The 17,196-nt window shown below is 42.1% G+C and overlaps 1 protein-coding gene and 1 non-coding gene across 7 annotated transcripts in view; both read right to left on the bottom strand.

Annotated features, from left to right (window-relative positions):
- MATR3 (matrin 3) overlaps positions 1 to 16,971 on the bottom strand; it is a 38,656-nt gene extending 21,685 nt beyond the window's left edge. Inside the window, exons 1-5 of one of the 6 annotated variants that reach the window (XM_061151425.1) lie at positions 16,909 to 16,963; positions 15,699 to 15,737; positions 14,154 to 14,239; positions 13,304 to 13,384; positions 4,128 to 4,391 (exon numbers count right to left, since the gene is read on the bottom strand). In XM_061151425.1, coding sequence (XP_061007408.1) covers positions 4,128 to 4,391; positions 13,304 to 13,333 — 294 coding nt within the window. In that variant the 5' untranslated portion in view covers positions 13,334 to 13,384; positions 14,154 to 14,239; positions 15,699 to 15,737; positions 16,909 to 16,963. Of the gene's footprint in view, positions 1 to 1,701; positions 1,798 to 4,127; positions 4,392 to 13,303; positions 13,385 to 14,153; positions 14,240 to 15,698; positions 15,738 to 16,908 lie in introns of those variants that run through there. The other 5 variants (XM_061151424.1, XM_061151420.1, XM_061151423.1 and 2 more) reach the window with 5 other exon arrangements.
- LOC133063007 (small nucleolar RNA SNORA74) lies at positions 13,452 to 13,651 on the bottom strand. The gene has a single exon (XR_009694321.1). It is a non-coding gene; the product is annotated as a small nucleolar RNA SNORA74 (small nucleolar RNA).
- Positions 16,972 to 17,196: the final 225 nt, after the last annotated feature.

The following is a 17,196-nucleotide window of genomic DNA, read 5'->3' as shown; positions in this document are numbered from 1 at the left end:
ATACAAATCACCTTTAAAGACCAGAGAATTATCTATTTCATTAACAACCAATGATACTACAAATCAATGGATCTTCCCTGTAGCTCAGACAGTAAAGAATCTGCTAGCAATGCAGGAGACCTGGGTTCAATCCCTGGGTTGGGAAGATCCCCTGGAGAAGGTAATGGCAATCCATTCTTGCCTGGATAATCCCATGGACAGAAGATTCTGTAACCAGAGGAGGGCTACAGTCCATGGGGTTGCCAAGAGTCGGACAAGACCGAGCGACCAACACTACTACTACTAGAAATCAAAGATCCTACTGAGATTGTATTATCAATACACTCCTTTCCAACTTGCATTTACTGCTCACCATGACATCTTCTATTGACATTCTCCTCCTCTTTGCTCTTCTTACCCAGCAGCTATTCCAATGGCAACAGCTGGGAAGACCTATGATCCCACCCCCCACCATGGGAACCCTCTTTGGTCTCCTATTAACCTGTTTCTGCCTTAAGACAGGCACTAATAACCACAAGCTATTGGTACTCTATAAAAGAAAGGCAGAGATTTGTCATTTAAAAAACTTTCCAGAAAGAGAGCAAGTTTCTATATTAATTAGTCTTAAGTTCTGGAATAGTTTTTTAAAATCTTGAAATTTTTTAAAAATTTAAAGTAATTTTTAAAATTTTTAAATAAAAAATTTACACGTAAGTTTTCATTGCTACTACATATCAATTTCAATGTCAGAGACTCCTGAGTCTTTTTTAGATAAACATTAGGGCTTGACCATTGGAGAAGGAAATGGCAACCCACTTCAGTGTTCTTTCCTGGAAAATCCCAAGGACGGGGGAGCCTGGGGAGCTGCCGTCTATGGGGTCGCACAGAGTCGGACACGACTGAAGCCACTTAGCAGCAGCAGGGCTTGACCTACAACTGGGAAAATCAATCACATGGAGATTGCAACACATCAAAGGTACTGCAACCATTCAGACCTGCCACCTAATAAATTATATTCGGGTCAGGAGAGACAACACAGCACTTCATCATGTAACTTCTATTGTAGCTTATGGTCAATACGATATGCAACAAATCAAAAGCTAAAGTACTTTAAAAGGCTTCACATCCACAGTTATCTCAATCCACTGGGCTTCTATGCTCTATTTTTTACTATCCACTAAAAGAGTTTTCCTATTTAAAAACCTTTTATTAAAACAAACAAACAAACAAACTTTTATCAAACATTCCAGAACCCTTGACCTAATGCTCCGATGAGAAGACCCCCTACATAGTTAGGAATTTTAAATTAAAGCAATTTCATGGACAGCGTTAACCTTGGAAAAACCACATATATAAAAAAATTGCAAAACTACACTGTCCACAACCCTTCCACGTCACTAACCATGCATACCTCAATCAGGTATACTGAGAAGCTACTGCCACAGTGTGGGACAATTTTAATGCAATTCTAACTAAAAGTAGTACATAAAAACAAAGCATGGACTTTTTTTTTTTTAAAAAGCATGGACTTTTAACTAGAAGATTTGCTAAGAACACCACTTAACAAACCATTGTCCAATTAGTTCTTTGATTTCGATCATTTATAAACAGCTAATGACAGCAGTTCATAGTGTAATTATTAGTCCTATCAATATTAATTTTATGTGAGAATGCCTTCAGATTCCTGTGTACCTACACATAATAATAACAAGAATATCTTACACAAGTACTTCTTTTTGTCACATTTGAAAACTGCACTTCAGATTTCAAGAAGCTGGCTCATTTCCATCTCAATACCCCTTAAACACAGGTGAGAGCCTAAAAAAAAAAAAGTGAGATTCTGGTCTTTTCAGCAGTTCTAACATTTACAAAAAATGTTTCACTTTTCTCATTACAAAATAAGTGTAACGTCTTGTGGAAATTTCAGGGGAAAAAAAAAAGGAGGAGGAAATACAAATGACCCACAAAGCCAACATTCAGGGATATTTTTTACGCTTATTTACATGATCCTTCAAAAACAACAAAAGTCATCAAATGTGCTATCAGCAGAGTTTTATTACACTTTCTCCCCAATTAGTACTATAGTCCACTATAATTTCCCCATCGTTACTCTTAAAATACTTCTAAATAGCTGTATAGATTATCACTTGATGGCCACACTATAATTAGAAGATCTCCAAATGTTGAATCCTTTGGATTTTTAATATGCTTAGTAACCAACATTAACATATATGTACACATACATTTGACACACTATTCCCTTATTTACAGGATAAATTCCTGTAAGCGTAGTTCTTCCATTTTAAGCCTATTTATTGTAACATGCAGAGGCTGAATCAAGTATCTAATCAAAACGTAAGCGTTCTAAACACTGGCTTCATTGCCATTGGTTACCTACATATAACAAGCAGTTCCTTAGACTTAAATTCTTTCTATAAAATTGGGAATTCGAGCTACTTGTTATTTCTAAAATCATGAAAGATTTTTTCTTTGCATTCTTCAGTTGTTAAAATGTCTTTATGTATCACTGACTTGTAATAAAAATTAGTATTTACACTTCCCTAAAAGCATTAGTAAAATTAGGATGTTTAAAGATTTCTTTAACATAAAGAATGCTTAGGTCAAGAGTAGTTAAATACTTTCGGATTAGTTCAAAATGTTACGTAAAAGCAACTCCACTTACACACAGCTAAGAAGAGAGATCCGAATTCTTGATTTCTAAAACAATACTACACAATTATGTCGCTAGACTCCGATGATCGAGCCATTTAGTTTTTAAAAGGTAATTCTGAACACGTATGAATATAGCCTAAAATATAGTTTCTGCCCGCAGAGTACAACTGTTTAAATTTACCTGGGAGAAAACTGTTTTGTCGACTATCTAAAAATCTTAAACCAAGCTCTGTTCAACGCGCAGAACGCAGCATCAACGCAAAATCTCATGACTACGGCCTGGGAAATCAACAACTCCCACTTTCCAGCGCTCGTGAAAGACTAGAATTTTGGAATCGCCATAACCGTTCTAGAAATATCTGGCTGGAAAACTGTAACTGATCCAATACGACTATTACACAGAATAGCGCCACAGAGCAGGATAAATACCTAGGAGATACTACTCCACTGTATTTGGGAAAAGTCTTTGTATAACACAGAACGTGGCACAGCGCTGGCAATTAAAAGAACAACGATGCCGCGACTACACCAGGCTACTCGAAACCCTTTGTCTGGAAACCGGAAGGTCCCCAGACCACACCATCCTCTCTAGAGAAGCCTAGACTGATAATATTTTAAAAAAGAGCAAAGGAATGTGAGGTGACTCTAAACAAGAACAAATCTCCTTCGCAGCATACTGCAGAAGGCTTTATTCACGACGCAACACGATGAACAAGCGTTAACGTTTCATTTTTCGGCCATTTTTACGCGATGGCGGGGGGAGGGGGTATTGCTTCTGAGGTCCGGCTAAAATCGCGCGCGCCTGTGTGTGGGCGGGGGACAGGAGTATTAGGGGGCGCTATGAAACGATGGGCGAGAAAAGGAGCGAAGGCCGCGACACCAAAAGACGCTGCTCAAACGGCTAAGCTTTTCGGAGTCTACGAAATCCTCCATTTTGGGGAACGTTTTCAGGCACAAAAGCGGGGGGGGGGGGGCAAATATATCTGGGGCTGGTGTTAGCTTAACTATCCTCCCCAAACAGCAGGCCACCCCCCTCATGGTTAGTCGGTCCCTCAGGCCTCGAGCGCTCCTCCCTTTCCCTCAGAGCGGCAGCCCGCGTGTAACGGGCTCGTCGTCCCGCCCCCGCCCACAGCCAGCCCGGAACGCAGGAAGCTCGGCCGATCAGCTGCCCTCGGCGCGCCCCGACTCTGCCTCCGCACCCTGGGCCCTTGGCTGGCCGCCTGTCTAACTCCGGGACCGCTCACCTCCGCCGCCCGAGAAGGCTGGTTGCGCCGCCACTGCGCTCCTAACATGGCGGCCGCCGATCAGGCGGCTCACATACGCAGCGCGGAGGGAGGCAGAGCGGGCGAGCGGGAGCGAGCAAGAAAGGCGCGCCGCCGGCTCCCCGCGGCCCCTGTTGCAGTCGCTGCCTCCTCCCGGCGGACGCGGAGAGCCCCCGGCCACCCCACCCCGATTCTTACCCGCTTCACGCCTACCTTGAAGAAAGGGAGAGGGAAAACGAGAGGTACCTCTCTCCAAGCGAGCGGGACGCGGAGGCTCCCACAATGCCCCGCAGCAACGGCGCTGGTAAGAGGTGGCAGCAGAGGCAGCAGCCGAAGAACAAACCCACTCTCGCGAGAACTCGCCCCAAACCACCTCGGGTCCCGTTTCTGCGCGCGCCAGGCCCCTCCCCCGGCCCGGTGCGCGCACGCCGTTCGCGCCTTCAGCGGCGTTCGTTGTTCTCTGATCTTGTAGCTCGCCTATGGGCGGGAAATGGAGAGCAATAGGTTACAGAGTTCGAGTCTCACTCCCCACAAAGGATTTTTTTTCCCGACTCTTCCATATTGTTTGGTGCAAAATTTAAATAAGGTATGCGTTAGAAGTGCGTCGCAGGATTCCCTGACTTCGACCCTCTCTGGTATTCTCTGATAAATTGCGGAGAAGTGGTAGTTCGGGGCAGGAAGTGGAGACAGATACTATTTTGAATGGTTTTAATTTCAGAAATTTTATGCAGCTCACAGAGGAAGATAGCGAAAACCCATTCCACTGAAAAGACCACCCCCGCCATTTGGTGAATTTGAATTTGAATGTAGAACACTCTTCAAGTACCCCATGAACAAAGAAATACAGCACATGTGAAAATCCTGAGAAATTGTATAGATAAGGATGGAGGAAAGGCCACTTCCCTGGGCTTTGAAGTTTAAATGCAGAGGGACAGACAGGCACCTGACGTCTGAGGTAAGTTAGTGAATAGAAGTCAGATTAATAGCCCTCAAAATTTTAAATCTTGAGTATGCTGAACCATTCTGGGTCCACTGTGAAGATAGTGGACGGGGCAAAAATGAACAGCAGACCTGTATAAAATTTTCGAAATCATTTAAGACAAAAAGCAAGACTTGATGGGATATGGAAGATGGAGAAGTCTCATGTAAGAATGACAACTGTTTAGCAGTGCTATTGAGAATGGGCGGTGGGGGCAGTAAGGCTTCAGTTTGGCATCAGCTTTAAAGGAGTTATATTTATTGACCTTGATCTTAGGAGAAAAGGGTGTGGGTTAGTGACAAATTCGAGTTAATATAAGTGAAGGAGAATTAAGAGATGAGCTGGAGATAGTATGGTAAAAAGAGAAACCTTAGGACCAAGCCTTGAGAAACTAATCTGGTAGTTAAATAGCAAGAGACCACGTTGATGGGGGAAAAAAGTAGAGGGGAAGGTACAGAAATTGTACTGCCTTGATAGCCAAAGTACTCAAAAGACTAAACGATCAACAGGGTCTAATGCTACCAAGAGGTCAAGACTAGGACTAAAAACATCTACAAAAGATTTGGCAACAGGGACTTCCAGTTCAGTGGGAGAGGATGTCAGATGGGAGGTGCTTAGTATATGGAAAGTGTAAAACAAACTACCAAATGCAGAGTAACTGGCTATGATAAGAAAGCAGGGTTGGGGAAGATTTGATTTACTATGGGAGAATTTTGGGCAATTAAAATGTTTGCAGAAGAGTTATATTAGGAAAGGATTGGTTGGGAAAGGCAGCAAGAGAAGGAAAGATTCATATTGGCCATTACTCAACAGATGAGATCTAGAGGAGACATCCCTTTCCTTTAATAGGTACGGAGAGGATGGTGCTAAATTTTCATTAGGAATTAATCAGGTGACTTAAGTTTTCTGTGACTAAGCCATCTATGGGAAGGGCTAGAGTTACATGAAGGAAAAATTTTAAATAGCCGTTGTGAATGAAGAGTGGAACTGTAATCCCACATCTCCATTATGTTGCATGCTTTTCTACAGGCTTTGAGAAGGCATTTGGTAGAATATATCAAGAGCTGGGGCATCCCTAAGGCCACTGCATAGTTAACTTTGGAATGAAATTTGTGAGTGAATATTGGGTCCTCCTTCACTTCTACTCTATGAGTCTTTGATTTCAACTGATTTTGGCTAAGACTTCACTTTATGTTCTCCCCAGATCTTAGATGAAAACAGCTCTGCTTTTCTGGATTCAGAAACATGAATGCATGCTTATTTCAGATATACACTTACCATGCTTTTGTACAGGCTATTAATGCAATTTGGTGATTACACAAAGAAGGAAGGCAAACTTTTTCAATTGAGTAATTATTTATTGAGGATCTGCTCAGAAGGTCAACAGCAAAAAGACACACTGGAAACCAAAGGTAATACAAGATTTCAGTCGTCAAATGCCTATTTCATGATGGATGGTTCGATCCCTGGGTCGGGAAAATTCCCTGGAGAAGGGCATGGCAGCCCATTCCAGTATTCTTGCCTGGAGAATCCCATGGACAGAGGAGCCTGGCGGGCTACGGTCCACAGGGTCACGAAGAGTCAGACATGACTAAAGCAACTGAGCATGCATGCACACATACAATGATGGATAAGGCAGATTATCAGCTTTTGAGAATCCCAGTCTGATGAAGACTGGACAAGGAGGCTGGCCTCAAGATGGGCCTGGCTATGAGAAGAGATGGATCAAGAGTTCTATTCACATTTGGGTTTCTATTTCACATTTGGGAGTGGGCGTGGTACACCAGTGATGACAGAGGCTACAAAGCAAAACTTTCTGCTAAGACTTTGAAAGGTTTTTTAAGTGACAAGTTTGGAATGAAACTTTAAACACCAGGATACAATCTCCATAAAGCTAATGAGTATCTTTCTAAAGTTTTGAGCGGAGGAGTTGGTTGAGGACATATATTTTCACACCACACAATCACTAAGCAGCTGATAATATAATTTTAAGAGTAAAGTACCTTTACTCTTATTTTACATAAGAGATTAAGAAGCTTGCCTAGCTAGGATTTGAAGTCAGTTCTAAATAAATCCAAACCAAGAGCATTTGAGCATTATATTAGACTGCCTTCAGCAAGGCTGTGGTCTCCTGGCTGTTATGCCCAATGTCCGAATCCCCCAGCGGGAAAAGAGAGGACCTCCACGACAATGCAACAAGCAAAGGAAGGGAAATTTATTGCTGACTCGAGTCAGGGCCCCTGCTGCAACCAACGCAGTGGTGCAAAGTCAGAAAGCCCTGAGCCCCAGTTTCCACACACATTTATAGGGTGCTCAATTTCAAACATAAGCAGTGGGTAGTTAGCGCAAGCGGATTGGTTACATGTTTGCGGAGCAATTTCATTGGTCAAACACACTTTTAAAACTTTCGCGAGCGCGGGAATTTCCAGGGGACTCTTCCAGAGGCATACTGGGTGCGTGCTGATTGGCTAGCCTCTGGTGGCCTGTTGGAGGAGGAGAATCACCCCACCCTTAGGCCCACTCCTAGCTCAGGGCGCCTGTCATGGCACTAGTCTTGACAGTCTCACACTGGCAGTTCACCATCTACTTTTTAAATAGAGATAATGCCCTGGAGGGGCTTCCCTGGTGGCTCAGTGGTGAAGAATCTGCTTGCAATGCAGGTGACCAGGGTTCAATCCCTGGATTGGGAAGATCCCCTGGAGGAGAGCATGGCAACCCACTCCAGTACTCTTGCCTGGAGAATTCCATGGACAGAGGAGCCTAGTGGGCTACAGTCCATAGAGCCACTCAGAGTTGGACATGACTAAAGCGACTAAGCAGCAGCAGCAAGGTTCTAGAACCAGGTCATTTAAAAACTTTAGGCTATTTAAAAAACAGAAAACTGTTAACTAGCAGCTCTTTCAGCAGTTGCAAGGGAGGGGAAATGGGCTTAAAAGATTTTGGGGAATTTCCTGGTGGTCCAGTAATTACAGAACTCCATGCTTCCACTGCAGGGGTCCTGGGTTTGATCCCTGGAGGGAGGATCCCTGGTCAGGGAGATTCCACAAGCCATACAACGCGGACAAAAATAAATTTAAAAATTGGCGGGAGTTTTTGAATAAGGAATACATGTAATAAAATTCAAAGCACACACAGAAGTTTTCTCCAACTGCTATTCCCTTAAAGGCAACCACCATCAACCATGTGTATTTTAAGGATTTCAAATAGTTAAGCACGATTACATCTTCAGGACTTCCCTGTAGCTCAAATGGTAAAGAATCTGCCTGCAGTGCAGGAGATGGGTCAGAAAGATCCTCTGGAGAAGGAACAGCAATCCACTCCAGTATTCTTGCCTGGAGAATCCCATGGACAGAGAAGTCTGTGGGGTCGCAGAGTCAGACACAACTGAGCGACTAACACACATACATGTTATATCTTTATAGAGTCCACTAGCAAATGATTTGGAAACCGACATATTTGTTTCCATGATTTTTTTCAAAATTTAACAAAACCAAACCAGCACTCTTACTATCCTTACTTGCCAGGGTATTGTTAAAAAGTAGGATACACCTATGACCTTACTCTATATTGGGTACATAATGACACACTGATACTAATATTTACCAGTTGAAGCTCTCTAGTCAGCTATTGGTATAATTGAGGCTGTTTGACTATATGGGAGTGAGATAAACATTTAAAAACTGGTAAATAATACCTTTTCAAAGGACTGTTAACATGGCATCTGGCTATCTAACTCTGTGGTAGAATATAACACAATGACACATAAAATGGGTGCTCAGTCAGGGAAGGTGCTATCTGAGCTGAGATATAAAAGTATACAAAGTGGAAATGGAAGATGGAATCAGAAAGGGAAACAGCATGTGCAGAGACTGAAGAAACCAACGTGGTCAGAAAGAAATCTGAAGGTGGTAAACATGACTGTGTCGTGTTCATCACATATCACCAATGTCTAGCATAGCATTCAGTTAATAAAAGCTGTAAAACTATTAAAAGGGTATGAGTTAAATGACTAATCTTCTGACAAGCTGAGCAAATAGCATAGGTTATCATCACTTCCTCAACCCTGGATGTATTATACGTACAAATAAGAGTGAGGTTAGGGCCCAAAAAAACTAAAAATGAACAGTTCCCTGGATGAACAGATCATGATTGGGCTCTACTATACAGGGGCAAGAAATGTAAGCTCAGTGTACTAGTATAGTGCCATTGGAATAGGGGCAGCATGGGTCGCACAGAAAACTCTCCAGGAGTGGCCAGCATATTGTAACCATTAGCTCCTGGAGTTCTCATCTAGCGAATTACAACTGAGAATAAGAAGAGGAAGTTCTACCATCTGCCATTCTGATGAAGTCCAGGTTCTATCTAACTCACAGGCTGTGTGCCTTGGGGATTTGTCTACTTTCCTTCAACTCATTGAAGTTGGGCCTACACTAGGGCCTGGGCTTGGCTCCTCCCTTCTCCCACCAGCTGATACAAAATTCCATCCTGAGCTCACAGTAATCAGTCATTTGGGGACTACAGCATCTACTATAAAAGACAACAGGCTCAATCACTATTCTAAATGAAAGAATAAAGGCTATAACTAAGGCATTTTGAGTATTAAAGACAACCTACAGAATGTAAGAAGATATTTGCAAATGATGCTATGGACAAGAGCTTAATTTGAAAACACATGAACAGCTCATACAACGCAGTATTAAAAAAAATAAAAAATGGGCGGAAGGGAGGGGAGATCGGGATGGGGAACACATGTAAGTCCATGGCTGATTCATGTCAGTGTATGGCAAAAACCACTACAACACTGTAAAGTAATTAGCCTCCAACTAATAAATGGAAAAAAAAAATGGGCAGAAGATCAAGGAAGTCTAAGAAGCTGTCACAGCCAAGAGAAGCCTAAAGAGACATGATGACTAAATATCCTCAATGGGATCCTGGAACAGATAAAGGACATTAGGTGAAAAATAAGGAAATGTGAATAAAGCATGAACTTTAGTCAATTAATAACACATGTACTATACTAATATGTTACTATTAGGAGAAACTGGGTGCAGGGTACATGGGATTTCTTTGTACTATCTTCATAGCTTTTCTGTACATCTACCAACTATTCTAAAATGAAATTTCAAGGTCCATTTTATCACCTCTTCCCAGGTAGTAAAGTTACCCTTAAAAAGCAGTATAAAATGTTCTTACACTCTAAAGGGCTTGTAATGGAGAATACGGATAGCCAAAGTAACAGGGTCTCCTTTGAATCAGGCCTTAGGATCCTAAATTGACAAATCTGACCTAGCAAGTGGGCTCATTAGGTGTTCCTAAATAACTGTAAAGAGCAAGGTGTTGCTAAACAGACACTGTAAATATTAGAGTTGTTAATTCAGTGAAATTGTTTTTCAAGAGAATATTACTGAATTGACAGGTCTATTAACTGAAGCTGTTCATAAAGCCCTAATTAAGCAAAAAGATTCAGAGGAGCCATTGTCACTCTTTTAGGTTCTTAATTAGTTGCTCTAACCAGGTTGTTTTCCTTAGTGTGAATTCCTAGGCCCTGAGCCACCTTTTTGTGTCTCTTTGGGGCCTGCAGAATTTATTTCTCTGGGGTTTTGTTTTCCTGATTAAAATTTGAAATGTAATCCAAAATTTCATTGCAAAACTCACTGATGATAGTTTTTTCCAACCTTGAATGAAAGGAAATAAATCATTGACAGGTGACAGACTCAATACTTGGGGCCCCCTACTCATTCTGCTTTAATTTTCCTTTCTTAATATGGTATAGGTCCTGAACTTGAGCAGCTCAATGAAAAGGGGCACTTGTGTTTACTAATTGCTAGCTATAGCAGGAGGTGGCAGCTTGGATATTTACAGACCAATATCTGCCAGTTCGATTTCAGTTTTCACTGCAGCATGGGAAAAGGGTGATGAAGAAAGAGAAGGCATGGATTTAAAGCTACTTTGAAATGTTACTTCATCTTAGACTCACCAGGAAAAAAAAAAAACTCAAGCCAACAGGGAGTAGTAGGTGACTAATTAACTTCACTTATCAAGTAGGAAATCCCATTAAATTATTTTAATGTGCATGATTAAGCCACTGAAACCTCTGGGGGTACTGAATACAGGCATAAACACCAAATGAATTTTCCTTTTTCAAGTAGCAACATAGGGGCCTCCCCCGCACCTGGGTAGCTTTACCATGCTCAGGAAAGCCATCTATATTCTAATAACTTGAGATTCCAGATTTTAAAACCTGGATTTAAAAATAAATAAATAAAGGAAAAAAAATAAAAAATAAATAAAACCTGGATTTTTTTTTTCCTGGCTATTCTTTTTTTGTTTTTATGACATAATCATTATTTTTTTTTATTCAAAGCTAGGTTTTAATTGAAGGATAATTGCTTTACAGAATTTTGTTTTGAAAGAATTGTTTTCTTTCAAACCTCAACACGAATCAGCCATAGGTGTATATATATATATATATCCCTTCCCTTTGAACCTCCCTCCCCATCCCACTCCTCTAGGTTGATACAGAGCCCAGTTTGAGTTTCCTGAGTCATACAGCAAATTCCCGTTGGCTATCTTAAACATGGTAATATAAGTATCCATGCTACTCTTTCCATACATCTCACTCTCTCCTCCCCTCTCCCCATGTCCATGAGTCTGTCCTCTATGTCTGTTTCTCCATTGCTGCCCTGTAAATAAATTCTTCAGTACCATTTTTCTAGATTCCATATATATGTATTAAAACGTGATATTTATCTTTCTTCTGGCTATTCTTGATATATAAAAATTTCCTCTTTCCTTAGGGACCATTTCTCCTTCACTACTAGGACTGGGTTTGTGATCAGGTTCTGCTGGAAACCAAACACTGCAGTTCTTTCTTAGGACCTCCTTAGGTGTACATTTAAAAAAGAGGACCATTATAAGAAACCCATTCAAAAAGCACATACAACAAACCCCAAACATAAGAAATAAGGACTATCCTACTACTGTACTCTAAAAGCTGAAGAGTTTAATACTATGTGGTAAAAGCTTGTTATAAGGCAAAGGTATTGATAACATCTAATTTTTCAGGGACACATGTTGGTACTGGCCCTAAACCTGTTACTAATGAGCTGTAAACTCCCAAGGCCTGAATTTCATTCCCTAAGACAGGGGTTGGTAATTCTGGCCTGCCATCTGTTTTTGAAAGGCCCTCAAGCTTAGAATGGTTGAGGGAAATTTTTTTCCTTCACTGAAAAGTTTATGAAATTTTGATTTCAGTGTTCCTAAATAAAGTTGTATTGGAGCACAGTAGTGCTCATTTGTTGACATATTATCTATGGCTGCTTGTACACTGCAACTGCAGAGTTGAATAGTTGCAACAGATAATAGGTAGTCACTAAGTACTGAGAGGGAGAAATGGATTTTGTCAATTTTAAATCCACATGTATTATGCAGCAGAGCTCTAGAATATGAGGACTTAGTTTAAGTCTTGGGTTTACTTATTTTTAGCTGTTCTGCACCTTAATTCCCTGAGTAGGGATCAAAGCCAGGCCCCCAGCAGTGGAAGCACAGAGTTCTAACCACTGGACTTCCAGGGAATTCCCAAGTCTTGGACTTTAAGCATTCTCCTCTAAAAGTCTAGTTCTCACCACAGTTTTTTCAAATGTTAAGTATTTCTACCTTTTAAGAAAACCTCATGCCTCCTCCTATTTTTCCTTCAGTCTCAAACTCTGGCCATACTCTCAGTGTTTTTGACACCAGATGTGTGGGTCTTGTCACCAGCTGGGTGTCCTGCAGTGTAACTCAATTCTCACACCATCTACACCTAGAAGTAACTTCAGATCTCAGAGGCTAAGGGCACAGTCCCATAAGACTGCCCCTCCTCCACTTCAGATGCCAAACCCAAGTCCAGGTTGTTAACCTGTGCTTCTGACAGAAAGGCTGTAAGTCAGAGCCTTCTCCTTGGGTTTGACTAATTTTTGCTAGAGGGGCTCAAAAGAGCTCAGGAAAACAGCTTACTATTTACTGGTTTACTGCAAAAGGATATGATAAAGGATACAAATGAACATCTAGATGGAAGAGATGCATAAGAGAAGATATGTGGGAAGGGGCATCACTCTCCCAGTACCTCAATGTGTTGTTAGCTAACCTGGAAGTTCTCTGAACGCTATACTAATGGAATTTTTATGGAGGCTTCATCATGATCATTTCCAACCCCTCTCCCCTCTCTGGAGAATGAGTGTGTATCATATGAGTGTGTCTAGAGTCTGTGTCTAGACTGTGTGTAAAAATTCCAGTCCCATTATAACAAAGACTTTCCTATCACCCAGGAAGTTCTAAGGGATTTAGGAGCTCACTGTCAGAAACCAGATTCAAAGACCAAGTATTAGAACAAAAGATGATCCTGGACCTTCAGGACAAAAGGACTACATACATTACTTATTTGGATGTCACAAAGGGCCATCAGACCCCCGAGGTCCCAATGGAGGAAGGTTTCTCACTCAGGCAAAGGCATCTAGGATTCAAAGAGGAAACGAATGACAGGCTGTCCATAAGAAAGGGTCTTTTTCTAATAGAAAAAAACTGTTTGCACCCAGACTAGGACCAACTCCACAGGAGGAGTTACTCCACTCTCAGAGGTGCAAAACGCTGCCCAGAGGTACTCCGCCACAACACCAAAACAGTGCTGAAGTCAGACCTCAATAAAGGCAGTGCTTGCTCTTCCAACAGTGTAACACCATCCGAGGCATCACGTTAGCCTGGACAGCTGACAACTGCTGGATGATTCCTGAAACAGGTTTCTTACTTGTTTCAGAAGGTATCCCCATGAATTGAACATTGACTGCAAAACAGAGGCCTGAAAGCACTGATTGCAGACCCTGCTGTCAAAACCTTGAAACAAATAGGAAACAGGAAACCCTTTCCCATGCCTTACAGTCATTTTATACAACATACATTATATGTTCTTGTATGTATATATGAGAGTTCTTGCCATGTGCTGGGTGCTGTACTTGGGATCTAGGGATTGGAATCTGTGAACAAGGTAAGATACACTATCCTTTCCGTCATGAAATTTACAATCTCCCCTCAGTTTTCTCAGATGTAATGATACACATAATCTCAAAAACCTTCAGACCAAAATCACCAAAAACCTATTCAGCCTTTTTCTGCCCAGAGGCTGAATTTATTAGGGACAAATACAATTGTTTCTGCCTTCCAGCTATTTTCTGATGGGCTCCAACTAACAGGCCTGGCATATGGTCAGAATGAGTAAGGACATTTACCTGATAACGCCACACAGGTAGATGGTCCACTTGCCACTAATTTCCTCTCTTCAGGAGGGCCATGGATGCCCTACTTTTGAGTCATCCTAAAAAGAAAAAGATTTCAGTGTTCAACATCCTAGCTTCTGAGGCTGCTTTTCTGTAGAGATGGCAACAATGCTGTCTGCCATTTATGATTTACCATAATTTTTATATCCTCAGCAATTATTTCCCATTACTTGTCTTTTTTTCTTGCCTGTTACCACTAAAGCTCTCTAGATATCACTTGTATTATGGACCCATGTGTAAAAGGCTGTTCACAATGAACATTTGAGGTATTCACACAAAGCACCCAACATTTAGCTAAGAGAATTCTTTTAAGGGAAAGCCAATCAATAGAACAAAACTAGCTTCGACAAATACTTCTGCCTCCAACATCCTCATCAAGTCCTTCTGTAGAAACTAAGATGTTACTTTTCACTGAAAGCAGCAACTAAGTCTGACCCATTGGATAACCTCCAGCATCACTCTTGCCTAGAATTGAGAAGCATCTCTTCTCAGAAAATTAGCATTCCAAAACAAAATCACTACAAAGGGGACTCAATTACTGCTCCAAAAGAGGCAATAACTCTGCTTACTCCTGAAAATCAGTAAAGTGAAAGTCACTCAGTCGTGTCTCTCTCTCTTTGCAACCCCATGGTCTATACAGTCCATGGAATTCTCCAGGCCAGAATACTGGAGTGGGTAGCCTTTGCCTTCTCCAGGGGATCTTCCCAACCCAGGGATCGAATCCAGGTCTCCCGCATAGCACGCGGATTCTTTACCAGCTGAGCCACAAGGGAAGATACCAACAAAAATCAGTAAGGTACCAAAAATCAGTAAGATACCAACAAAAAGTAGAAATCTGTCAACCTGAAGTAGAAATTAGTATTGCTGTAGCTAGGCCTAGTATTTGGAGCCCCTCAGTTAATTGCTACTTTTATATTCTATTGATGAGATAAAGAATCCTCATCATTTTAAAGCAAATTCACATCTATATTCCTTGTAAGGTATGGCATTCTCACAGGTAACTACAGTTATAAAATCCTTCTACAAAGGGATTATCCTGAGTAGCTCTGTGTTGGTAGAGGAGTGGGAGCTATGAACTTTGATTTCAGTGAAATCTGCAAAAATCCCATGGCCCTCTTTGAGCACTCGGTAGACTAAAAAAAAAAAAAAAAAAAAAAACTCAACTTTTTCTCTCTATTTATATATCCCTCTATTTCTTCTGTTTCCAAGGTATGATTCAAAGAACTTCATACTAGTCAAACCTGTCAGACCAGAACCATTCTCCACGTTAGGTTTCTCCCTGCAAAGGCACATGCTTGCAGATTTAACCTCCATGGAAAAACATTTATGCTGGCATCCTGGTATAGTTAACAACAGAGTAGGCATGAACCAGGCCCAGAATGCCAACCAGCTATCGGCTGCTGTTCTCCCAGCAGTGTAACACTTGCCTAGGTACACGGAAACCTAGGCAGCTGCCTACAGCTGGGGCCAAAGGTAGGCTAATGGAGCTGCACTTACCTGGGGCTCCATCTGCTCAAAAGTTCACAGCTGGATGCTCTGCAATCAAAGCACTCCAGGTTAGAGACAGACAACAGTTAGTGAACACTTGTGTGGCGTTCAAGACCCCTACCCTCAAAACTCCCTTAACTTAGTGAGGCCTGAACCACAGAAACAATAGTCAACAATAAAACAGCTTTCCCTTGGTTAGCTTTATTGTCCGTCATTCTTACTTGCATACCACAGCAGTTCAACAGTAGCAAATTAATGGTCTCATCAACAAGTATCAGGAAGCTTGGCTGTCACTCAACAGCCAAATGACAGTGGGCAAATAACCTTTGTACTTGTCTCATTTGTAGAATGGGAGTGTTGTACACAGGGTATTCAGGAGGTTTAAATGGAATATAAATTAAGTGCATAAGATAGTATCTGCTATAGACTGGGAACTTACTCTAAGCAAAGAGATGATGAATACTGGTGAGCAGAAGGGGAACTTATCCTTGGAAAGTAATGGGCACTGAAAATTGGAAAGGCTGGTTGAAACTAGATTGAAAAGGGCCTCAATTATGTGATCCCTTGAACCATAAAAGCAACATTTTAAAAAATAACTGGATGCAGTAACGGATGTTAAAGAAACTGGAGACAGTTAGGTTGTCAATCCTGCCAACGACCCCAACTACTGGTTGAAAACAATAACCAAAATGTTTGCAAAAATGTTAACACTCCTACCCATTCCCCCTTACAATTTACCTTGTTTGTATAAGGTGAAAGTATGTAAGACAATACTTTTTCCCAGCCTTCCTCAAATTTCACCCCAAAACGCTTCCAAACAATTAGAGGAAAAGGAAAATAGAGGGCTCATTGTCAGGTCTAAAAACGAATCTAAAAATAGCCCGTCCCTTTCGGCGCTCGGACAGAAGGAACTCAAGGAGCTCCACCCGACCACGTGTTCCTCACGAACCTTCCCAAGTCCCTGGCCCTGGTGCCTGGGGACCAAGGCTCCCCGACACCGACTCTCGGCAACTCTCCAGGGACAGCAGGGATGGTAGAAAACAGGGGGGATTCTAGGGGTACGATCCCTCAGCATTTCTTCAAGATGCCCTCCAAACCTGGGGTCACTAGGGAACGAGCCCCAGTTTCGTCCCGTGCCTCGGAAGAGGCCTCCCAACCACTGTCTCTCGCCCCTGGCTGGTAAACCTCCAAGGCTTCTCCCCACTTTGCCCTTACTCACCGGCATGTGTCCGGAGCTCAGTAGGGACACTGCAGCCGGGGCAGAGACCGCAAGGGAAAAGGGCAGTCTGGAGCCGAGGGGAGCCCCGCCCCGGGGAGGCTACTGGGCGGGCCCTCGGTGGGCGGGGCCCAGAAACCCCGCCCAGGAAAGCGTTAGGAAAATGGGAGAGCTGTGGTAGAGGTGGGCATACACAGGAGCTAGAACCAAGAAGAGAAAAGATAGAAATCCGAACAAGCGCTACGGTTATTTGACACCCACCTCATTTATACTTACGCGTGGAAAGCGCGC

The sequence above is a fragment of the Dama dama genome, chromosome 9, assembly GCF_033118175.1.
Source record: "Dama dama isolate Ldn47 chromosome 9, ASM3311817v1, whole genome shotgun sequence".
Classification (NCBI taxonomy): domain Eukaryota; kingdom Metazoa; phylum Chordata; class Mammalia; order Artiodactyla; family Cervidae; genus Dama; species Dama dama.
The sequence above is the reverse complement of the archived record's forward strand: the minus strand, read 5'-3'. Positions and strand labels throughout refer to the sequence as shown.